At 42.2% G+C, this 22,232-nt stretch overlaps 1 protein-coding gene across 1 annotated transcript; it reads left to right on the forward strand.

The window, feature by feature from the left end:
• Nucleotides 1-2,627: 2,627 nt before the first annotated feature.
• LOC125271541 lies at nucleotides 2,628-22,207 on the forward strand. The gene is made up of 42 exons (XM_048195576.1): nucleotides 2,628-2,735; nucleotides 2,821-2,933; nucleotides 3,095-3,201; nucleotides 3,336-3,512; nucleotides 3,666-3,874; nucleotides 3,962-4,059; nucleotides 4,176-4,204; nucleotides 4,432-4,599; nucleotides 4,706-4,905; nucleotides 4,991-5,103; nucleotides 5,265-5,371; nucleotides 5,506-5,682; nucleotides 5,914-6,119; nucleotides 10,753-10,853; nucleotides 11,133-11,251; nucleotides 11,335-11,490; nucleotides 11,571-11,785; nucleotides 11,881-11,966; nucleotides 12,216-12,343; nucleotides 12,417-12,542; nucleotides 12,714-12,907; nucleotides 12,989-13,080; nucleotides 13,177-13,307; nucleotides 13,428-13,555; nucleotides 13,650-13,770; nucleotides 13,852-14,064; nucleotides 15,663-15,833; nucleotides 15,918-16,055; nucleotides 16,179-16,228; nucleotides 16,319-16,451; nucleotides 16,529-16,611; nucleotides 16,997-17,123; nucleotides 17,230-17,420; nucleotides 17,498-17,588; nucleotides 17,687-17,822; nucleotides 17,943-18,124; nucleotides 18,255-18,410; nucleotides 18,613-18,746; nucleotides 18,852-18,985; nucleotides 20,645-20,739; nucleotides 20,826-21,090; nucleotides 21,206-22,207. Exons 1-42 carry the CDS (start codon nucleotides 2,686-2,688, stop codon nucleotides 21,280-21,282), a joined length of 5,727 nt encoding a protein of 1,908 aa, XP_048051533.1. The 5' UTR covers nucleotides 2,628-2,685; the 3' UTR covers nucleotides 21,283-22,207.
• Nucleotides 22,208-22,232: the final 25 nt, after the last annotated feature.

Below are 22,232 nucleotides of genomic sequence, written 5' to 3' on the forward strand. Positions count from 1 at the left end.
TGAACTGTCATTATTTTGTCTTACTCATTTATGTTTTGAATAAGCTGCTTAATCTGTGATAACTTCTGTTGTCTGTGGTTTGCCTTCAGTTTGAATCATTGGCGCTGCTGACCCCTGCCCAAGTAGCCGAACTCACACTGAGCTCTGGAGTACTGAACAACACCAATCAGATCAGCGCTGTGTTCGACCGACTGGAGGAAGGCGACGCTTTCAAGAACACAGAGGAGTTTCTGACGGCACTGAGCTCAGCTCCTGAGGCAAGTCAATAAGTGAAAGTGCCTGACAGAGATTGCGTTGTTGCCATGGAGGATAGCCCAAAGTACGGTGCGCTCTTACAGTGCCACTCACAGTCCTGGTTTTGTGTTTCTGCAGATACCTGATATCAGCCCTGCCGTGAGAGACGTGATGATGAACCGAACCTTCATAATCATCCAAGTGAAGATCAAGGAATTTGAGGCCCCTGACTGGGTTGTGTGGTTCACTGTTAAGCTCGAGCCTATCCTCCCAAGTTTCACCGCCGAAATGCTGGTTAAAATCACAGCTGACATCAACTGCACCAACTACCAAGTGATGTGAGTGCCTCAGTTTTGAGACGGGAAGTTTGTAGATCTGCGCCAATACGTCCACATAATCACCATCTGTGGCTTTCTGTTGCAGCGTCGAAGGACTGGGAACTGTGTTCCCCGAAATGACACTCCTCAGGACGCAGGAGATAACCAAGGTTCTGGTGGAGCACCTGAAGGAATTCGCCACCCTATTTAGCAGTCCAGGTAGGCCTTCCAGTGCGTGCTTTAGCGGCATCTCTCTGTTGACAGAACAGAGTGTGTTGCTGTATAGTTTTCCAGCTGACAGCTCCTCGTACTTGCGTGTCAATTTCATAACGGTGCAGGGATGCCGACTGATCTTCCTCCACCCCTATCTTTTAAAACAGGTTGCAGACAGAGCATTAGCAGCGATGCTGAATGGCTTAACGCCAACTTGGGCCCATTCACCACAGTGGCCAATTACTCAGACCTTAAGGCCTTGAACGTCAGCGGGGTAAAATACCTACCTTCTGTTATGTTTCTGTTTAGAGAGCCTCTGACTGGCACCGGTACTTGTGTTTGGTGTTGGGCAGAAAGCACAGCACTGACAGTCATGTGTTATTTCCTTGGTGTCTTTGGTCACCTTAGCTGGCAGCTCTGGAAACCCTGTCACCTGATCAAAAAGCAGAGCTGCTGTTTGATCCAACCACCGGTGCTCTTGAAAATGTGACCGTGGTGGAGGAGGTGTTGAGCAGCATCCTACAATCCCCAGATGAGAAGCAGCTTGAGAAATTCTTTGAAAAATTTGTGGAGGTCAGCAAAGAGGTGAGTCGTTTCTAGTTTTGCTTTCTTTAGTTTTTGATTAACCTGATTATCCTGAATGGCCTAGACCATGACTCTGATGCTTTTGAACAAGAATATTAGTTAGAAGTTCCTGTCTTGATGCTAAAAGTGTCTGCCCCCCCCCCCCAGGAAAACATAACCTACATTACAAACGGGGACGTCCGAGACACAATGCTGAACCTGACTTTGACTGCTCTGGCTCCTAAATTCCCCCTCTTCCAAACGAGTGACTATGAGCTGTGGTTTCAAATCAATCTCGTGGTCCTGCTGGCCAGCTTCCGTCCTACGGTTCTGGTCCTCATCCCCACCAACCTTACCTGTGACTCTTACAATGCGATGTGAGAAATCTGTCTCCTTTGGTTTCACGTATTTTCGCAGTCTGTAGAATTAAGCATTGAAAATCTGCATTCTGTATGTTTCTTTAGATTGAAAGGCCTGGAGAACGCTTTGGCAGTTCTCCCATCTGACCTTAAAGAGGAGCTCAGGTCAAGCAAAGACAAACTTCGACAGTCACCACCACAAGGTATGGCATGACCAAAGTAAAACCAAAAGAATTCTGACAAAATGTATGTGAATGTAAGCCATATGCCAGTGGCCGCCTCCTGACAGAAATCTCTTTTTTTCTTGCCTTCCCTTCAGGCTGCACGCCTCCTCTCCCCGTCGATTTCGTAAGTACTTTATTATTTCAGATGGCTTATGAGTTGAGTTGAAGCCCAAAAGAAGCTGTTCAATATTGTTTTCTCTTCTTGCCTCATCTTTTCTCGCAATAGTGCGCCAGTTGCTCGTCTGAACTGTCATTATTTTGTTTTCTTTCTATTTCTTTCTTTCTTTCTTTCTTTCATTTTAATAAACAGCTTCATCTCTAATAAATTCTGTCATTCATGATGTGCTACAGTTTGAATCATTGGCGCTGCTGACCCCTGCCCAAGTAGCTGAACTCACACTGAGCTCTGGAGTATTGAACAACACCAATCAGATCAGCGCTGTGTTCGACCGACTGGAAAAAGGCGACGCTCATAAGAACGTAGAGGAGTTTCTGACGGCACTGAGCTCAGCTCCTGAGGCAAGTCAATTCAAGTGAAAGTGTCGGACAGAGATCTCACTGATGCCATGGAGAACAGCCCAAAGTATGGTACACTCTTACAGTGCCAGGTTTTGTGTTTCTGCAGATACCTGATATCAGCCCTGCCGTGAGAGACGTGATGATGAACCGAACCTTCATAATCATCCAAGTGAAGATCAAGGAATTTGAGGCCCTGACTGGGTTGTGTGGTTCACTGTTAAGCTCGAGCCTATCCTCCCAAGTTTCACCGCCGAAATGCTGGTTAAAATCACAGCTGACATCAACTGCACCAACTACCAAGTGATGTGAGTGCCTCAGTTTTGAGACGGGAAGTTTGTAGATCTGCGCCAATACGTCCACATAATCACCATCTGTGGCTTTCTGTTGCAGCGTCGAAGGACTGGGAACTGTGTTCCCCGAAATGACACTCCTCAGGACGCAGGAGATAACCAGGGTTCTGGTGGAGCACCTGAAGGAATTCGCCACCCTATTTAGCAGTCCAGGTAGGCCTTCCAGTGCGTGCTTTAGCGGCATCTCTCTGTTGACAGAACAGAGTGTGTTGCTGTATAGTTTTCCAGCTGACAGCTCCTCGTACTTGCGTGTCAATTTCATAACGGTGCAGGGATGCCGACTGATCTTCCTCCACCCCTATCTTTTAAAACAGGTTGCAGACAGAGCATTAGCAGCGATGCTGAATGGCTTAACGCCAACTTGGGCCCATTCACCACAGTGGCCAATTACTCAGACCTTAAGGCCTTGAACGTCAGCGGGGTAAAATACCTACCTTCTGTTATGTTTCTGTTTAGAGAGCCTCTGACTGGCACCGGTACTTGTGTTTGGTGTTGGGCAGAAAGCACAGCACTGACAGTCATGTGTTATTTCCTTGGTGTCTTTGGTCACCTTAGCTGGCAGCTCTGGAAACCCTGTCACCTGATCAAAAAGCAGAGCTGCTGTTTGATCCAACCACCGGTGCTCTTGAAAATGTGACCGTGGTGGAGGAGGTGTTGAGCAGCATCCTACAATCCCCAGATGAGAAGCAGCTTGAGAAATTCTTTGAAAAATTTGTGGAGGTCAGCAAAGAGGTGAGTCGTTTCTAGTTTTGCTTTCTTTAGTTTTTGATTAACCTGATTATCCTGAATGGCCTAGACCATGACTCTGATGCTTTTGAACAAGAATATTAGTTAGAAGTTCCTGTCTTGATGCTAAAAGTGTCTGCCCCCCCCCCCCCCCCCCAGGAAAACATAACCTACATTACAAACGGGGACGTCCGAGACACAATGCTGAACCTGACTTTGACTGCTCTGGCTCCTAAATTCCCCCTCTTCCAAACGAGTGACTATGAGCTGTGGTTTCAAATCAATCTCGTGGTCCTGCTGGCCAGCTTCCGTCCTACGGTTCTGGTCCTCATCCCCACCAACCTTACCTGTGACTCTTACAATGCGATGTGAGAAATCTGTCTCCTTTGGTTTCACGTATTTTCGCAGTCTGTAGAATTAAGCATTGAAAATCTGCATTCTGTATGTTTCTTTAGATTGAAAGGCCTGGAGAACGCTTTGGCAGTTCTCCCATCTGACCTTAAAGAGGAGCTCAGGTCAAGCAAAGACAAACTTCGACAGTCACCACCACAAGGTATGGCATGACCAAAGTAAAACCAAAAGAATTCTGACAAAATGTATGTGAATGTAAGCCATATGCCAGTGGCCGCCTCCTGACAGAAATCTCTTTTTTTCTTGCCTTCCCTTCAGGCTGCACGCCTCCTCTCCCCGTCGATTTCGTAAGTACTTTATTATTTCAGATGGCTTATGAGTTGAGTTGAAGCCCAAAAGAAGCTGTTCAATATTGTTTTCTCTTCTTGCCTCATCTTTTCTCGCAATAGTGCGCCAGTTGCTCGTCTGAACTGTCATTATTTTGTTTTCTTTCTATTTCTTTCTTTCTTTCTTTCTTTCATTTTAATAAACAGCTTCATCTCTAATAAATTCTGTCATTCATGATGTGCTACAGTTTGAATCATTGGCGCTGCTGACCCCTGCCCAAGTAGCTGAACTCACACTGAGCTCTGGAGTATTGAACAACACCAATCAGATCAGCGCTGTGTTCGACCGACTGGAAAAAGGCGACGCTCATAAGAACGTAGAGGAGTTTCTGACGGCACTGAGCTCAGCTCCTGAGGCAAGTCAATTCAAGTGAAAGTGTCGGACAGAGATCTCACTGATGCCATGGAGAACAGCCCAAAGTATGGTACACTCTTACAGTGCCAGGTTTTGTGTTTCTGCAGATACCTGATATCAGCCCTGCCGTGAGAGACGTGATGATGAACCGAACCTTCATAATCATCCAAGTGAAGATCAAGGAATTTGAGGCCCCTGACTGGGTTGTGTGGTTCACTGTTAAGCTCGAGCCTATCCTCCCAAGTTTCACCGCCGAAATGCTGGTTAAAATCACAGCTGACATCAACTGCACCAACTACCAAGTGATGTGAGTGCCTCAGTTTTGAGACGGGAAGTTTGTAGATCTGCGCCAATACGTCCACATAATCACCATCTGTGGCTTTCTGTTGCAGCGTCGAAGGACTGGGAACTGTGTTCCCCGAAATGACACTCCTCAGGACGCAGGAGATAACCAAGGTTCTGGTGGAGCACCTGAAGGAATTCGCCACCCTATTTAGCAGTCCAGGTAGGCCTTCCAGTGCGTGCTTTAGCGGCATCTCTCTGTTGACAGAACAGAGTGTGTTGCTGTATAGTTTTCCAGCTGACAGCTCCTCGTACTTGCGTGTCAATTTCATAACGGTGCAGGGATGCCGACTGATCTTCCTCCACCCCTATCTTTTAAAACAGGTTGCAGACAGAGCATTAGCAGCGATGCTGAATGGCTTAACGCCAACTTGGGCCCATTCACCACAGTGGCCAATTACTCAGACCTTAAGGCCTTGAACGTCAGCGGGGTAAAATACCTACCTTCTGTTATGTTTCTGTTTAGAGAGCCTCTGACTGGCACCGGTACTTGTGTTTGGTGTTGGGCAGAAAGCACAGCACTGACAGTCATGTGTTATTTCCTTGGTGTCTTTGGTCACCTTAGCTGGCAGCTCTGGAAACCCTGTCACCTGATCAAAAAGCAGAGCTGCTGTTTGATCCAACCACCGGTGCTCTTGAAAATGTGACCGTGGTGGAGGAGGTGTTGAGCAGCATCCTACAATCCCCAGATGAGAAGCAGCTTGAGAAATTCTTTGAAAAATTTGTGGAGGTCAGCAAAGAGGTGAGTCGTTTCTAGTTTTGCTTTCTTTAGTTTTTGATTAACCTGATTATCCTGAATGGCCTAGACCATGACTCTGATGCTTTTGAACAAGAATATTACATATTCATATAATGTGTGTGTTTTGTTTTAGTTTTTTGGATAAATAAATGTTGATTCAGATGTACTCAGTGCCCAGTGCAGTGTCTATTCAAAAGTATATGTGAATGTGTCAACATTGTGCTTTGATTTCAGAGAAACATATCAAGCATCAACACTGCTGTCAGCAGCATCATTCTGAACATGACATTGATGGATCTGGTGACCAGATTTGACACCTTCGACCCGCAGACGTTTGCTCTGTGGTTCCAGACTTACCTGCACCTGTTCCTCCCTGGGATCGGTCCAGATAGTCTTTCTGTTATCCCTAAGAACATCAGCTGTGATTCTTACAGAGAAATGTGAGCACTACCTTTGAAACATTGAATCTTTCCTTAGCCAAGCTGACAAAATGTCTATTTCAGAAAAATTAAGGCAGTGTTGGGCAACGACTTTGAACCTGAGTTAGACCTGTAGTTCAGACATCAGTGCAATGGCCAGGGTCAGTCTGCCATTTTTAGAACTGTCACTTTCTAAAAATCGTTAATTTTTGGTCTTTTAAATTCACAAAGTGCACAGAAATAAACAGTGAGTCTTCACTGTGCTTGTCAAGTTACAACCAGGGGCGGCGCCAGCCGATTTTGCCGGGGCTTCAGCCCCGAATGTTTTGAGTCAAGCCCCGAATCTTTCAGGTTTGAGGTTTCTTAACAGGGCTGTCAAAATATCATTTTTCTAAACATATCTCTCTAATAAAATATGTTAAACAGTTCAATACCGCTTTTCTACAGTACTATCCATACATACAGCGTTACCGGTAGCGCTTTCTCTCTCTTCTCTCCGACAGCGTGTTCACGCACACCGCAGATGTACAGAGCCACGCCTCCTGTCACTCACTCAGAGCAGCGGCAGGCCTCGAGACTCTCTTTCTGTCCGGTTGAAGGGTTTTTGTTATGATATAACAGCTGATAATACAACTTTGGCACATTTGTCAGCTAAACGTTCATTCAGTGTTTCCCATTAATGACCCGGTGCCACCGTTTCATAATGAACCGTAAATTTAAAACATGTAAATGGTCTCTAACGTTGTATTTTGCCAACGAACTAAAATCGAAACCGTGATATGGCTTTTGTGCCTTTATAAAACAGCAAAATACAGTGATTAAGAATATATACAGTCTGTCTGCACTGCAAGTGCGCACATTTGCTCACGCGATCAGCTGGTGATCTGGTGATCAAACTAAAAGCTCAAGGATTTAGGCCTATCTTAGAAATTAAGAAAAAAAATGGGTTGAAGCTCTTAGTTTTGAGCTTCCAAAGTGCCCCAGATTGATGCATTTAACCTTAAAATGTACAAAATTTTCTTCCGGGGGAGCATGCCCCCGGACCCCCCTAGAGGAGGTATACCTAACAAACTTTTACAAATTAAAGTGCCAAATCATGTACATTTTATAAACTTTACTAAAGAATACTATAAAAAAACCTTCTTTCATGTCAGTAAAGCTGTTAACAGAAAATTCAAATGTCATTGGAAAAATATATATTTGGGCTAAGCCCCGAATGTTAACAATGTCTGGCTCCGCCCCTGGTTACAACCTACTCATTTATTTAAAGAAGTTAATTAACTAGATACATTAATGCTATTTAATTGAATTTTTTTTTTTTTTTTAAATTATGTAATGACCATATTATTTCATAAAATTCAGGATAGTATTGGAAATGCTTGTTTAAAAATAGAGAATGTGTCCACTGTCTGTTCTGGTCTATTTGCAGTGATACAGTACTGCTCAAAAGTTTGGGTTCATGGTGTTTTTAACAGGGCTTAAAAACAAACAAACAAAAAAAAAAAAATTCAATCGTTCCACTCCGAGCAGAATCGGTATTTTAGCGTTTCTGTTCCAGCGTTCCTTGGTATTATAAACGTTCCGAAACCGGTTTCTTTAGAAAAAAATAAAGGTTAATAACGTTATTTTTATTTTTTTATTTATTTTTTGCATGTAGCCTACTTAATAATAATAATAATAATAATAATACGTACAGCATTTTATTTATTAAAAAACAAAGAGAGTGTAGCCTATTTGCCGTCTTAGTTAACAGGCATACAATTAGGCTATCTGTTATAACAAGATTCTGTCCAAATGTAAACCTATTAAACGAAAGCAAAAACAATGGTTTGTAAATTAAAGTATTTTTTCAAGATATTTTAATGTTTGCTGCATGGTTAAAAATACCGACGCTATTCCTGAGAGGAAAAAAGTTAAGTCTCATAGGCCTATACGTCGTATTTTATTACATTCAGAAATAATGATCGGTAAATAAAGTAAAATGTAAAAGTAGCCTAGCCCACATAGCTTTGTTTATAATGTTATACATATAATGTACACATAAATTATGAACAAAACTGCCCTATATTATTTTACCTATCCACTTATGTACTCCACAACAAAACCTCTAAAGTTAACAGTTGGACTATTCAGATTATATAAACGTCAAGCCAAAACGAATAAAAAATTCTCTCTTTTCTAACGCCATTCCAGCTTCTATTGCTATATTCAAGGCGAGAAACAGTTTTTTTTTATTTATTGGAAATAAAACTATATAAGATGCACAACGAATTAATTTAAAGTGAATCTGTAGCCTACCTTTCTCATACGGCACGAATCCAACTGTTTTAATTTTCGAGACGAAGAATGCTAAACTATTATTTATTTTATGAGTTTGTACTTCACTCGCATTATCGACATCCTTCACATATAACAGCACAGTGAGGCGGTGGTCACGGGTGCTAAACGGCAGATTGTATTACAAAATTGAACTGAGCAGTGTAACGTTTGATTGTATTTTATCTTAATATTTAACAGGCTGCGATATCAAGTAAGCAATGCAAGAATTAGTGTGCGCGCGCGTTAGGCGCGGGCGCGACCACTGGATTTGTTTTCCTTCTATAAGACAGTAAACTGTCTCCGTAATTTATGCTCATACAGGTAAAAGCAAGACATCATTCATACATTTACAAAAGACACTCAAATAACGAAAACAAGCAGAATGTCTGTTTCCTTTTCTAGATCTTTGTGCGCCACAAATAACCACTTTCGTTTCGTTAATCTGTAGACCTAATTATTTAAGTGAAATATTTCGCGTAGCTTATAGGTCTAAATATTCACTTTTATTATATGTGTTATGTAGGTAGGCCTAGTTTTCTCCGTTCACAGAAGCGCTGCAGATGCATGATGTGACGTTGAAAATTGTACTATCCTGCACTTTTCGCTGGTTTCAAAACGCACAACAAGCTGCATATTACTTGACATTCATTTTCACTTAAATGTAGGCCTAATACTTGATGGTTGGTGACATATATAATCATCGGAAAAACTAATGGCATTGCCATTGTGACTTACCTATGATGACTTGACTGCTGAGCTGAGCGCGTGAGCGCGGGCATTTCAGTCGTTGGATGCGTCAGCGTCACATTTGCATAGGCTCGTGATTGGTTGACTACCAAATCAAAATATTAAAAATAACGTTATTAACCGGTTAATGGCCATTTCAAATTAGCGTTTCTGTTCAGAACGATTAAATTTGATTTCGTTTCCGTTCCGTTCCGTTCCGGTCAAAATTTCGTTCGTTTTCGTTCCTTGAACCGGTTCAGAGCTCTGGTTTTAAATGTCTCTTATGCTCACCAAGGCTGCAATCATTTAATAAAAAATATTGAGAAATATTAAAATTTAAAAGTTTTCATTTTGAATATATCTTTTAAATGGTAATTTATTTATGTGATGGAAAAGCTCCATTACTTGATTCTCCAGAAATCATTTAAATATGCTAATTTGCCACCCAAATAACATGTAGTATTATTATTATTATCATCAATGATGAACCTCAAACTGGAACACAACAAAGCCTTTGAACCTTCCTTGACTTGAGATGGCAAAAGTTCACACATCCTTCACTCAAGTAGAAGTACAGATGTTTAAAAAGACTGGTAAAAGTTGAAGTACGGACTTCACTTTTTTACTCGAGATAAAGTAAAGAAGTATGGGCTCTGACATGTACTTAAGTAAGAAGTAACTATTACTACTACCTGTTTTAGAGCCCGTCCACACGGAGACGTGTTCAGCTGTTTACGTAAAAATATTATATCTTATCGGTATTTCGTCCAGACAGATCTGGCGTTTTGGGAGCCTGAAACAGCTATTTTTTGAAACCAGGTAAATCTGAAAACGACACCCTTGCATTTTCGTGTCTACAGTTAATCTGTATATTTTGTGTAATACATAAGAACTTACATTAGCTAATGAATGCATCTGAACAACCACCATGTAGAGCAGATCCGGACAGGGACAAAATTTCAGGCTGGGGAATCTCACAACCATCCAGGCTACCTCTTATCCTATTATAAAATCGTGTGAATATTTGTCTGCTAAATTACAAATAATGATGTCCTTTAGCATACAGTATTTTTGCATGATGATAGAAATGGGCTGCTACTGCTAACAGTCGCTAGCAGTTTGATGCTTAAGTAAGTAATCAGACAAAACTACAATAGCGTATTTACAGATGAAACTGACCAGCACTTGAACAGGTCAGTAGTGTTGTCTCTCTGCTCTCTACTCCACTGTAGAGTCTCTCGCATTAATTACTGTGATCAAAACCGCGCGCGTGAACCGAATCGTAGCGACAGTCAAGACTAACCGATTCGTGATTTATTAGAGACGCCACCAAATACAGATTAAAACGAAAGTAACGAGCATGGTTTGAAAATGTAATAAGTAGAAAGTACAGATATTTGTGTAAAAATGTAAGGAGTGAAAGTAAATTGTTTTCAGAAAAATAAATTGTGAAGTAAAGTACTGATACCAGAAAAATCAACCTAAGTACAGTGATAGCGAAGTATTTGTACTTTGTTACTTCCCATCTCTGTCCTTGGCATCTTAGTCTTTGTGTTTAGCAAAAAACTTTGTATTTCATCCATTCATTTCTGTATTTCTGTGTTTGTAGCGTGAAAGGCTGTGATAACGTGTTCAGCAGCCTCACAGTGATTCAGACTAAGGATGTCTACCGCTTCACACGTGACTATCTCTCCCATCAGCAGGGCCGAGGTAATGTGTGTGTGTCCAAATGTCCCCACAAGAATAGGAAAACCTGTCATTTTTGTTTTTGTGGGAACATTTTTGGTCCCCATAAGGAAAACAGATTTGAAATCATATTAGGTGATGTTTTGAATTCTCCTGTGGGTAGGGTTAGGGGCTAGAATATACAGTTTGTACAGTATAAAAATCATTCTATGTCTATGTAATGTCCCCATGAAACATGAAACCCAGTGTTTGTGTCTGCGTGTGAGTGTAAGTCTGTGCATCTCATGTCTTTCTGATATTTAGGTCAGTCCTGTGTCCAGAGTATGAACAATGACTCTGATTGGCTGCTGAAGAATTTCGGCCAGTTCCGCATATTTGCCTCCTTTACTGAACTGATCAACTTGAAGGGAGACTTTGATGGGGTGAGCAGAGAAACTACAGCCTGTGTGCTGTAATACTCGTCTCTCTCTCAGTGTTTTAATACCCGTCTCTCTCTCTCTGTCAGGTGAAAGTTGCATACTTGCTGACTCCGCCCCAGCTGGCTGAGCTTTGCTCCGCCCCTTCACGGCTCCGCGGACCGCAGGATGTTCACACAGTGATGAGGGCTATTGAAGCACAGCGGCTTTCAGACTTCTTTGATGTTCTTTCTCCAAACATCCAAGTGCGTAATGGGATTTTTCTCAGTGACATGCAGATATTTATGTATTTTTCTAATGAGGCATTCCCTGTCGTGTCGTACAGGTGAATGAACTGAACTACTCTGTGGAGGTGAAGCAGGCGTTCCTCCAGACGGCGTTCGTGAAAGGCGGGCTGTCGTCTCCCTCGGTCAGTGATTCAGAGGTGTCAGTCTGGCTCACGGTTCGACTCAGACCTCTGCTGTCTGCTTTGAGCTCGGCAGACGTTGCAGTGTACTTTGACACCGTCAGGACTCGAGGCTGCGGCGTCAGACAGGATGCGTAAGAGACCGACACTGAGCTCCGTTCTAGTGAGAATTGTTATGGGGTTTACAGATGGGTCACTCATTCACTATGTCTGTGTGTTTGTGATGCAGTGTAAGTGTGCTGGACTCTTTAAGAGCGTCTCTGGATGAAAACACACAACGTCAGATCTATAACAACATCCAACAGTTACTCACAGGTACAACACACACAGTCGTTTCTCCATCTGTGGGCACTTTTGGCCCTTGGACCCTTTGAAAGTAAACTCTGTTTTTCATCTGTTCATTGAGAATCTCAATGATGCTAAAATAACACTGGCATATTTTTTTTATTGTTATGGTTTTTAAAAGGTAATTCAGTAGATCAGTGTATGTATTTTATAATCAAGCCCTGGCACAGAAAAGCTCAGAGCTGAAGAAGCAGCTGTCGATGTTGTTTGTCCCTGCAGATCCGGAGCCTCTTCGCTGTTATGGCAGCGGGAGTTTCTACCTTTTCCTCAAGACTTTCTTCCTTCGTTTCGGATTTCCGGACCTGAGCACCTTCCTGTCTCTGATCCCTGTGGGCAGGAGGCCTGAGGTACCGCAGCGACGCTCCTCTCTCGTTCGCTCTCTTTCCATCGCAGCCCTCCTGACCTGTTTTCCTCCTGCAGGTGTTGAGCTCCATCTCCACAGCGGAGCTGAGCGAGTTTCTGCAGGCGCCGCAGACCCTCGGCGACGGATCGGGACTCTGTGATCTGCTCAGCCAGTACAACCGGACCACACAGTATCTGGAGAAGGTAGGGCATCCCAAATGATCTCAGAACTTTTTTTCACGATTCGTTTGTGGGATTTCGCTGAGGTCACTTGCTGCTTATTCCCTTTATGGATCATTTTAGGCTTGACTGAAAGTGTACTTTATGTGAAGTCACCAGAGTCCTTGTGTGAATCTGTGTGTCTGTGTCCCGCAGCAGCCGCTGGGGTCCGTGGCTTTGGGCCGGCAGGTGTTGTCCTGCGTCTGGCCTCAGGTTCTGAAGGTGGAGCTCCAGTCTGAGGTGGATCAGTGGTTCGATTGTCGACTCGTTCAGTACCTGCCGCTGCTCACCTCACAGTTCATCGGTCCAGCGCAACTCAGCAACGCCACCTGCCTGCCGTACAAGAAACTGTAAGCCTGCAGGGTTAAACATCACAAAATACCTCCACACGAATGTCTCACTTTATACTAAGTGTGTGTGTGTGTGTTTAGTGTTTCAGTTCTTGGAAACAACTACAACTTCTCCAAAACTGATTTCACCCCAGAAGATGTTTACAGCTCCATGAAGGTGTATCTCACAAATGGTACGCATATGTACTGTATATGTTTCATAGCTGTTGTGTGGATATGAGTATGTGGGTGTATGTTAAAATGGTAATTGTGTGTGTGTGTGTGTACAGGTGGCTCTCCGCGGTGCTATGACGCCTCCGATCCTCAGCTGAACTCCACGAACTGGCTCGTCAGCTACATTGGTGTCTTCATCAGCTACGTCACTCTGTCCGACCTCAACTCTTTCGTGTCATCTAACCAGGTAACACACTTTGATGCTTTTATCCAAAGTGACTTTCAGATGATTCATCTTAACACACACATGCATGTCTGCACTTTCAAGAGAAGTGTTTACAGTAACAGCGCTCTTGTTATTGTGTAGATCGGCGTGTTCTTGGAGAACCCGGAGAACCTTCAGCTGCTCAACAGCACCGTAACCATCCAGTCCAGTGTAGCGAGCTACTATATCACACAGCTGTACATCCAGAACCCGTCCTTCAACCCCGTCAGGTTCGTATCACAGCGAATCACAAGCTTGACTAAAGCAGAGCAACTGTATATTCACACGTGTGTGTGTGTGTGTGTGTGTGTGTGTGTGGTACAGGTTGCCAGGCCAGTTCCTGTGTGGAATCCCATCATTTGCGTTTGAGCTTCTGGGAACGTCAGACAGTTTGTTGCTCATCAATCGAATCAACGTCTTCTGCAATGGAACCGAAAGCCCTGAGGTGATCAATCAATCGATTCTTTGATTAGTTTACTGCTGTTGACCTGCAGCACTGACACATTTCCCATCATCCTCTGTTCAGATCACAGCTGCTCTCGCCGCCAATCTCCCCTCCATCTCCTCCTCCACCATCAAGCTGCTCGGCAGTCAGACGGTCAGCCTGACGGAGGGTCAGATAGGCTCCGCCTCCTCTGATGTCATCAAGGGCGCGCTGTCGACTCTCAGTGCCGCCGAAGGCTGGAATCAGGGCCAAGCTAATGCAGTCATACAAACTCTCATTGAGTCCGACTTTCCAGTGAGTCTCAGTAACACCCACATGTCCGTAGGGTAAAGTTTGCAAAATGCACATAAACAACAGCACACTACCAGTGATCAGAACAGGAAAGTCTAAGTACAATAACAAGTATAAGACATTCGACAATGTCTATTATTTCTTTAAGATAAATAAAATAAAATAATAAAGAATCAGTTGCAGAGCCAAATGTGAAACACAGCAGTTTGGTACATGTTATACAATGTTATGAACACTAGATGTCCACACCGTACAACGCATTGAAAAGCTTTGAGGAAAACTATATATTTTTTTTCTTTTTTTTTAAGTAATAAAAATGACAAAAACACACACAAGAAAATTATAAAAACTTTAACTAAAGTTCCAATGGAAAATTTACAAATAAAAACTACCGTAATTCAAAGTATTAATAGTTCAGTTTCTGATTTTCATTTAAATTTAAAGTACTAAAATTACTACTAACTAAAACAAAAATGAATAAAAACTGTCTAGACATAGTTAAAAAAAAATAATAATAAAAATGACAAAAACAAAAACAAAAAATACTAAAACTTTAACTAAAATTTAAATAAAAAATGGAAAATATACTAATAAAAACTAATTCAAAATATTAATAGTTCAGTTTCTGATTTTCATTTAAATTTAAAGAACTAAAATTACTAAAACTAAAAAAACAACTGAAAAACTATATAGACATTATATTTTAAAAAACTAATAAAAATGACAAAAAAACAACAAAATTACTTAAAGGATTAGTTCACTTTAAATTTTCCTGATAATTTACTCTCCTCCATGTCATCCAAGATGTTCATGTCTTTCTTTCTTCAGTCGGAAAGAAATGAAGGATTTTGAGGAAATCATTCCAGGATTTTTCTCCATATAGTGGACTTCACTGGGGTTCAACGGGTTGAAGGTCCAAATGTCAGTTTCAGTGCAGCTTCAAAGAGCTCTACATGATCCCAGACGAGGAATAAGAGTCTTATCTAGAGAAACCATCGGACATTTTCTAAATTGTCATATACAATATGCTAGTGCAAGTATATAACAATTAGTTCAAACTTTGACCTGTGGAGGGCAGTAATACACTTAGCAGTGTCTACACTGCTGGAATTCAAATAGAGAAGAAGAAGAGAGCTAGTTCAAGATGAGCATTTATGGTAAAACGTATAAAATTTTAATTTTGTTTTAGAAAATGTCCGATGGTTTCTCTAGATAAGACTCTTATTCCTCGTCTGGGATCATGTAGAGCTCTTTGAAGCTGCACTGAAACTGACATTTGGACCTTCAACCCGTTGAACCCCAGTGAAGTCCACTATATGGAGAAAAATCCTGGAATGATTTCCTCAAAATCCTTCATTTCTTTCCGACTGAAGAAAGAAAGACATGAACATCTTGGATGACATGGAGGAGAGTAAATTATCAGGAAATTTTAATTTGAAAGTGAACTAATCCTTTAAATGTTTCTCAAAATGGAAACTAAAGCAATAAAAACGAATTCAAAGTATGAATAGAAACTATAATAGCATATTAATGATACCTGAATCAGACGTGAGGACGAGTGACTCTTGTGTTTCTGAGTAAGTCTTCGGGATGTTTTGCAGATCGACTCCGGCTCTTCCCTGCTGTCTCTCGGGACGCTCGTCAAGGGCGTTCCGTCGGAAACCATCTCCAGCATCACACCTTCAGAGCTCCTGAGCATATCCAACAATCCCACCTTCATCAGCAACATCCTCTCGGCTCCGGTCATCCTGCAGCTCGTTTACGTCATGAAGGTGCCGCTCAGACGCCTTTAACAGAGTAACGCTCACCTCTTCATCTTCAGCCGCCTCTCAGACGCTCTGTCCTTTTGTCCCCAGATCGTGTCCATCGATGAAACTAAAGTCATTGAGAATGTCCCGGATGAGCTGGCTGGATCGATCCCGCGGGTGTTGCTGGTTCCTCAGGAGTCCGTAAATGTAACCCTGATCAACCAGAAGCAGTGGACGCAGGAGCAGGTGCGACATGTTCCTGTTTCATTTGCTGATGATGGAAGAGGAAAAACATTGTAAAATATCCCAGAGCATTGCATTTTGTTTGTGTGTGTATGCTGATTTCCGGTCATGTGGTTGGCTCATTAGGCGGTGATGCTGTTCGGCTCTGTGGCCAATGTCAGTACGGATGCCGAGGAGTAAGTGACTCAGAGACATGAGGAGAGTATCAGCTCATGGTTCGTACGGCAGGTGTTTACAAGCGCGTGTGTGTTTGTCTCCCTCTGCAGGCTGTCCGAGGAGCTGCTGCAGGGTTTCACCTGCACCTCCATCCAGAAGCTCAGTGAAGTGAAGGTCAAGCAGCTGGTCAGAGCCTGCAGACATCGGCCTGGACGGAAGAAGGTCCAGCTGAAGGAGAGTCAGGTACCGTGAGAGCAGAGCTGGACGTTGCTCACCCCTGTGTTTGTCAGGTTTGTGACCGTCGTCTTGTTGTTTTCCAGCTGATGTGCATGTACAACTTCGTGAAAGACGAGGCCTCGCCGAGCTTCACAGATTTACCTTCAGAAACGCTGCTTTACTACAGGCGAGTGACACATTTACATTCATTCATGATACCAGCTGAAGGGAAACAAGTATCGCTGTCATTATAAAAGCACATTTCATACACAGTGGTGATTTAAAGTGCTTTATATAAAAAGGATGACAGCAGATGTAGAAAAGAGATTAAAAACAAGATTTAATATCTTCAGTCATTTCTCTCTCCAGTAAATGTGTCTTGATTTAAGAATGTTTAGATATTCGTGCTGGAAAACAAGACAGAAACACTGAGGAAGAACATCATATTGAGCAGTGTAGTGAGAACAGTCAAAATGGCATATTTATAAATGTTCTCAAACAGGATGTTGGACTGTTTGTTTGTTGTTTTATTTGTATTCATGGTCATTTGTTCATGTGTTTTTGTTGGTCAGCTATGAGAAGGTGGCGAAGGCAAATTGCCGCTCGTATTTCAGCGCTGTAGGAACGGCAGATTACTCTGTTCTTTCCAGCGTCCTCGACAAACAGACAACTCTGTTCAACAATGCACGAGACTGTCTGGTGAGCAGCACACACACACACACACACACACACACACACACACACACACTCTCAGTATCTGTCTTTCCACACCAGACTCTTGTAATCGTGTGTGTGTGTGATGTAGGGCATCTCGGGTCAGAGTCTGAGCAGAGATCAGGTGGAGGTTCTGGGGAATCTGTCGTGCACGCTGGACCCCGTCTACATCCAGAACTCTGATCCAACCATCATTGAGAGCCTGAAGAACTGCCATGACCTGTCCGAGGCTCAGATCGGTGCGGTGGAAACGCTGCTGCTCACGGGAAACACGGCTTACGGGTGAGAGAAATCAGGAGACGGAGAGTCTCGTGTTCTGCATCAGTGAGGGTGAATAACAGACGTGTTTCTGCTCTCAGGAACTCTTCGGTGTGGGATCAGCAGACGCTGGAGCGATTGGACATCCTGCCGCTGTACTTCACTGAGGGCTTCTGGCAGCGGTTCAGCGCCGTACGGATGCTTATTCTCTTCTCCTCACCTCTCTCTCTTGTGTTTCAGGTGTGTGTACCGCTGCTTTATCTCTGTGTGTGTGTGTGTGTGTGTTACAGCCTGTGAAGAGGAAGTACATGAAGGTGTTCATGCCGTCTTTGAGGACGAGAAATACAGAGAAGCCGAAACTAAAGAAACTCTTTAAGAACTGCAACGCCGAGTTAGACGCTAAAACCAGAATCAGGCGCTCCGCAGGTAAAACACACACAGTGACATATGACCGTGTAGATCGCTTCTGCCACAGAATACCCAATAATAGTTGAGTTGTGATGAACTCGGCATGATGACAGCATGTTGGATGTGTGTGTCGGTCAGTCTGCACTGCAGGAAACATCACTGAAGCCACCATCACTGACGCCTCCTTCCCGTTCGGCTACACTTCGGCTCAGTTCGACGCGTGTCTGGACGTCAGGGTCCTCCGGGATAACCTGGCCGCGGTCGCAGAGAAGGTGGACGACAACGATTTCCAGAGAGTGATTCTGAACAAGCTGAAGCAGGTGAGTCGTGTGCGTATGAAGCGCGTCGGCTCAGATCAGTGTGTAATCCAGACGTGGGCCGGATCTGGGCCACACTATGTTTGGGAGTGCTGTCGTGAGCGAGCTTGTGTGACGCCGGCGTGTGTTTCAGGTGTATCCCGGCGGTCTGGCCGACAGCGTGCTGAAGGTGCTCGCGTCTGTTTCACGACAAGCCACGGTGGACGAAATCAGGACGTGGAACGTCACCACCATCGACACGTTAACCGCTCTGATGGACAAAAGCAACGGAGAATGGGATCGAGACAAGGTGTGTGTGTTTACTTGACTGTACTCAGGGATAAACTGGCTTCAGTGACCATATAAAATAAATGTGGAAACACTTTACGGTAACATATTTTTATTAAAGATTAATAAATGGTGTTTGTTTTAGTCTGTAGACATTATAATGAGATTTATAAATGAACTGATGGAAGAACAGCTAAATAAACCTGTGTGTGTGTGTGTTGTAGAGTAAGGAGGTGATCCTCAGGTATCTGAGCGAGGCCGGACACACTTTAGGCACTAATGAACTGAACGTGATCGGCTCGAGCCTGTGCTCACTGAACGTCTTAACACTGCAGAGCATTAAAGCTGGAGACCTGAGGTACTGCGTCACACTCGAAGCCTCGCTCGTCACACACTTATTCAAGATCAGCTCAGTTCGTTCATTCATTCATGTCCATCTCTCTCTCTCTCTTCTCATGAGCAGCAATGCAAATGTTCTGGATCTTTCCTCATGTTCATATGAGCAGAAATCAGTTCTGTACGTCACTGCAAACTCCTCATACAGAGCTCAACGCAACAACGGCCCGATTTACTACCACCTCATCAACCCTTACCTCGGTAACACACACACATTTTTACCATGTATATTCATCATTCAGTGCCCAATTCCACACAAGCAAAAGTGTTCATGCTAAAGTTAAGCAGCAGCAGCAACATGTGCAGTAGTGATTTCACTACACAAAAGGACACTTTGGTCCCCTGTTAGATGGTAAATTGCAATTAGCAATATTTCATATTCTGATTATCTCTGAATATAGCAGATATATATATATATATATATATATATATATATATATATATATATATGTAGTGATGTTAAGAATGGGCAAAGCAACCAAACATGTGTCACACTTTACCATCTAACAGGGGACCAAAGGCATTTTGTTGCCAATTTCCACACTAAACTGTGCATGCTAAATGAGCAGTTTAAGCAGACACAAGTAATTTTTCTTGCAACTCAGTTTACTGTTGTACCCTGTTGTATTACTAAATATAATGCCATCCATACAAACCCACACACTTTAAAAGCCTTCTATGTCAAGGTCAAAGTTCAAAATTATGAGTTGACTGTTTTATTGAAAATCTTCAGTTGGTTCAATCAAAGTGCTTGTGTGAAAAGACATTCAGTTCACATAATTTGATTAAAGGATTAGTTCACTTTCAAATTAAATTTTCCTGATAATTTACTCTCCTCCATGTCATCCAAGATGTTCATGTCTTTCTTTCTTCAGTCGAAAAGAAATGAAGGTTTTTGATGAAAACATTCCAGGATTTTTCTCCATATAGTGGACTTCACTGGGGTTCAACGGGTTGAAGGTCCAAATTACAGTTTCAGTGCAGCTTCAAAGAGCTCTACATGATCCCAGACGAGGAATAAGAGTCTTATCTAGAGAAACCATTGGACATTTTCTAAAAAAATAAAAAAAATTATACAGTTTTTAACCATAAATGCTCATCTTGAACTAGCTCTCTTCTTCTTCTTCTCTATTAGTATTCCGGCAGTGTAGACACTGCTAAGTGTATTACTGCCCTCCACAGGTCAAAGTTTGAACTAATTGTTATATACTTGCACTAGCATATTATATATGACAATTTAGTTCAAACTTTGACCTGTGGAGGGCAGTAATACACTTAGCAGTGTCTACACTGCCGGAATACTAAAAGAGAAGAAGAAGAGAGCTAGTTCAAGATGAGCATTTATTGTTAAAACTTATATAATTTTTATTATTATTATTTTTTTTTTTAGAAAATGAGCGATGGTTTCTCTAGATAAGACTCTTATTCCTCGTCTGGTATCGTTTAAAGCTCTTTGAAGCTGCACTGAAACTGACATTTTGACCTTCAACTGTTTGGTGTCCAGTGAAGTCCACTATATGGAGAAAAATCCTGGAATGTTTTCATCAAAAACCTTCATTTCTTTTTGACTGAAGAAAGAAAGAAATGAACATCTTGGATGACATGGAGGAGAGTAAATTATCAGGAAATTTTAATTAGAAAGTGAACTAATCCTTTAAGCCAGCTGAACACTTTCAGTGCAGCAAGTTTTATGTTTTTTACCTCTGTTGATGACAGTTGTATTTAATTTTATACTGGATGAGTATATATTTTGAAATACTTACTGTTTAAAATTTCATTTTTAAATAAAATTTCATATTAATGCAATGCAAAGTTTGAAACTAGTAAGTTTTAGGCTTTTTGGTGTGTGTGTGTGTGCAGGTGGAGCTCCGCTTGAGGACGTGAGGGCTTTGGCCTCTTATAACATCACTATGGACGTCAGCACCTTGAGAAGCCTTAGCTTACCTGTTGTCATGGTAACACTCTCTCTCTCTCTCACACACACACACACACACGTACAGCTCTGTGTTGGTCTCAGTCTGACTCTAGCCGTGTGTTTCAGAGTCTGGGTGTGTCTGATGTTCGGGCTCTGATGGGTTCGGCCGTGGCGGATCTGAAGGCGTTTGAGAACGACTCTGTGGTTCAGGCCTGGATCGCCTCACAGCCGCAGTCTCAGTTAGACACGCTGAATCTGGGTCTGCGCGGAGGCCGAGCCGATCCGAGCACGTCATCCGCTCCCGTCACCGGACAGACCAACATCACCGCCAACGGCAACAGCACGCAGACGACCGCTCTCAGGCAATCAGCTACGACTGTCGCTGCACAAGGTAGAGCCACGCCCCCTCTGATCCACTGAGTCACCATTTACCACCAGAACAAACTGTCCAACACTAACGAATGACACTAATGATGTGTGTGTGTGTGTGTGTGTGTGTGTTTCAGGATCTGCATCAGCGCACCGTCTCGGTCCAGGCGTGTGGTTCATCGCGTCCTGCGTGTGGCTTCTGACTTTAACATGATACACGATCAATGAATCCAACATTAGCAAAAATCAATGAAATCACTGTCAAAAATCAAGCACTCCATTAGATCAATACCAGTAATCGATCATGTAATATCAGAAAGAACAATGTTAGGTCTTAATATCACTAATCTATTTTCGTTGATTTTATAATCAGCTCACATTTGTTCTGAAATGATTTTTAATTTAATGTTAATGATTGTATAACAAATATATGTTTAATTTAAGATTAAGAACACATTGTGTTTAATATAATGATTTTGTTTAATTTAATAATTAATATAATGATAGAATAACAAATTATCCTGTGCCTTAACTGTCACTGTAAAATTATTCATTAATCATTCACTGTTGCTGTAAATTATTCATTATTTTTTTGTCCATGCATCTTTATGATTTCTTGATCAATGTGTGAGTTGTGTATCAAAATACCTGCGTTCCAGTGTTTGTGTAGAAATGTACACAGATGTGAGCTGCATCTGTCTAAACCTCATTTAGGGGACGGACTCATTTATCAATGAGTATAAAAAAGTTTGTTTGTTTGTTTTTTAAAGGCGGGAAAAACTTTATTTTAAACTTACTTTATTTTTTATTAATTACTTACAGTCAGTAGATTATCGATTGGACCATCAAAATAAAGTGTTACCAAAAATGTGTTGATAAATGCATAAAGTTAAGGTGAGGGCTATAGTGTTTATAACTAGATATAAAACGACAGAAGTCTATTAAATGCCTCCATTTACACAGCAGAGTAAACCTTAGTTTGAATGAACCTTTTAAAATATAACTCTTACAGTTGTGGTTTACTCAATATTGCTACAATATCTCTTAAAAAGTTGTTCCCCTCAAGGCATCTTTTCAAAAAATATGAGAATGTGATACTTTATCTTAAGAAATATATTAAAATAAGAGCATTTGTTTTACATGATTCTGGTCAGCAGATTTTTT

Source organism: Megalobrama amblycephala, linkage group LG7, assembly GCF_018812025.1.
Source record: "Megalobrama amblycephala isolate DHTTF-2021 linkage group LG7, ASM1881202v1, whole genome shotgun sequence".
Classification (NCBI taxonomy): Eukaryota; Metazoa; Chordata; class Actinopteri; order Cypriniformes; family Xenocyprididae; genus Megalobrama; species Megalobrama amblycephala.

What these genes read in the sequence shown, in the direction of transcription:
- LOC125271541 (XM_048195576.1), top strand. Translation starts at nt 2,686, where the DNA reads ATGCTGGTTAAAATCACAGCTGACATCAACTGCACCAACTACCAAGTG. An exon ending in TGCGGCGTCAGACAGGATGC is followed by an intron (nt 11,786 to 11,880) that starts GTAAGAGACCGA and finishes TTTGTGATGCAG; the next exon opens with TGTAAGTGTGCTGGACTCTT. An exon ending in ATTAAAGCTGGAGACCTGAG is followed by an intron (nt 18,747 to 18,851) that starts GTACTGCGTCAC and finishes TCTCATGAGCAG; the next exon opens with CAATGCAAATGTTCTGGATC.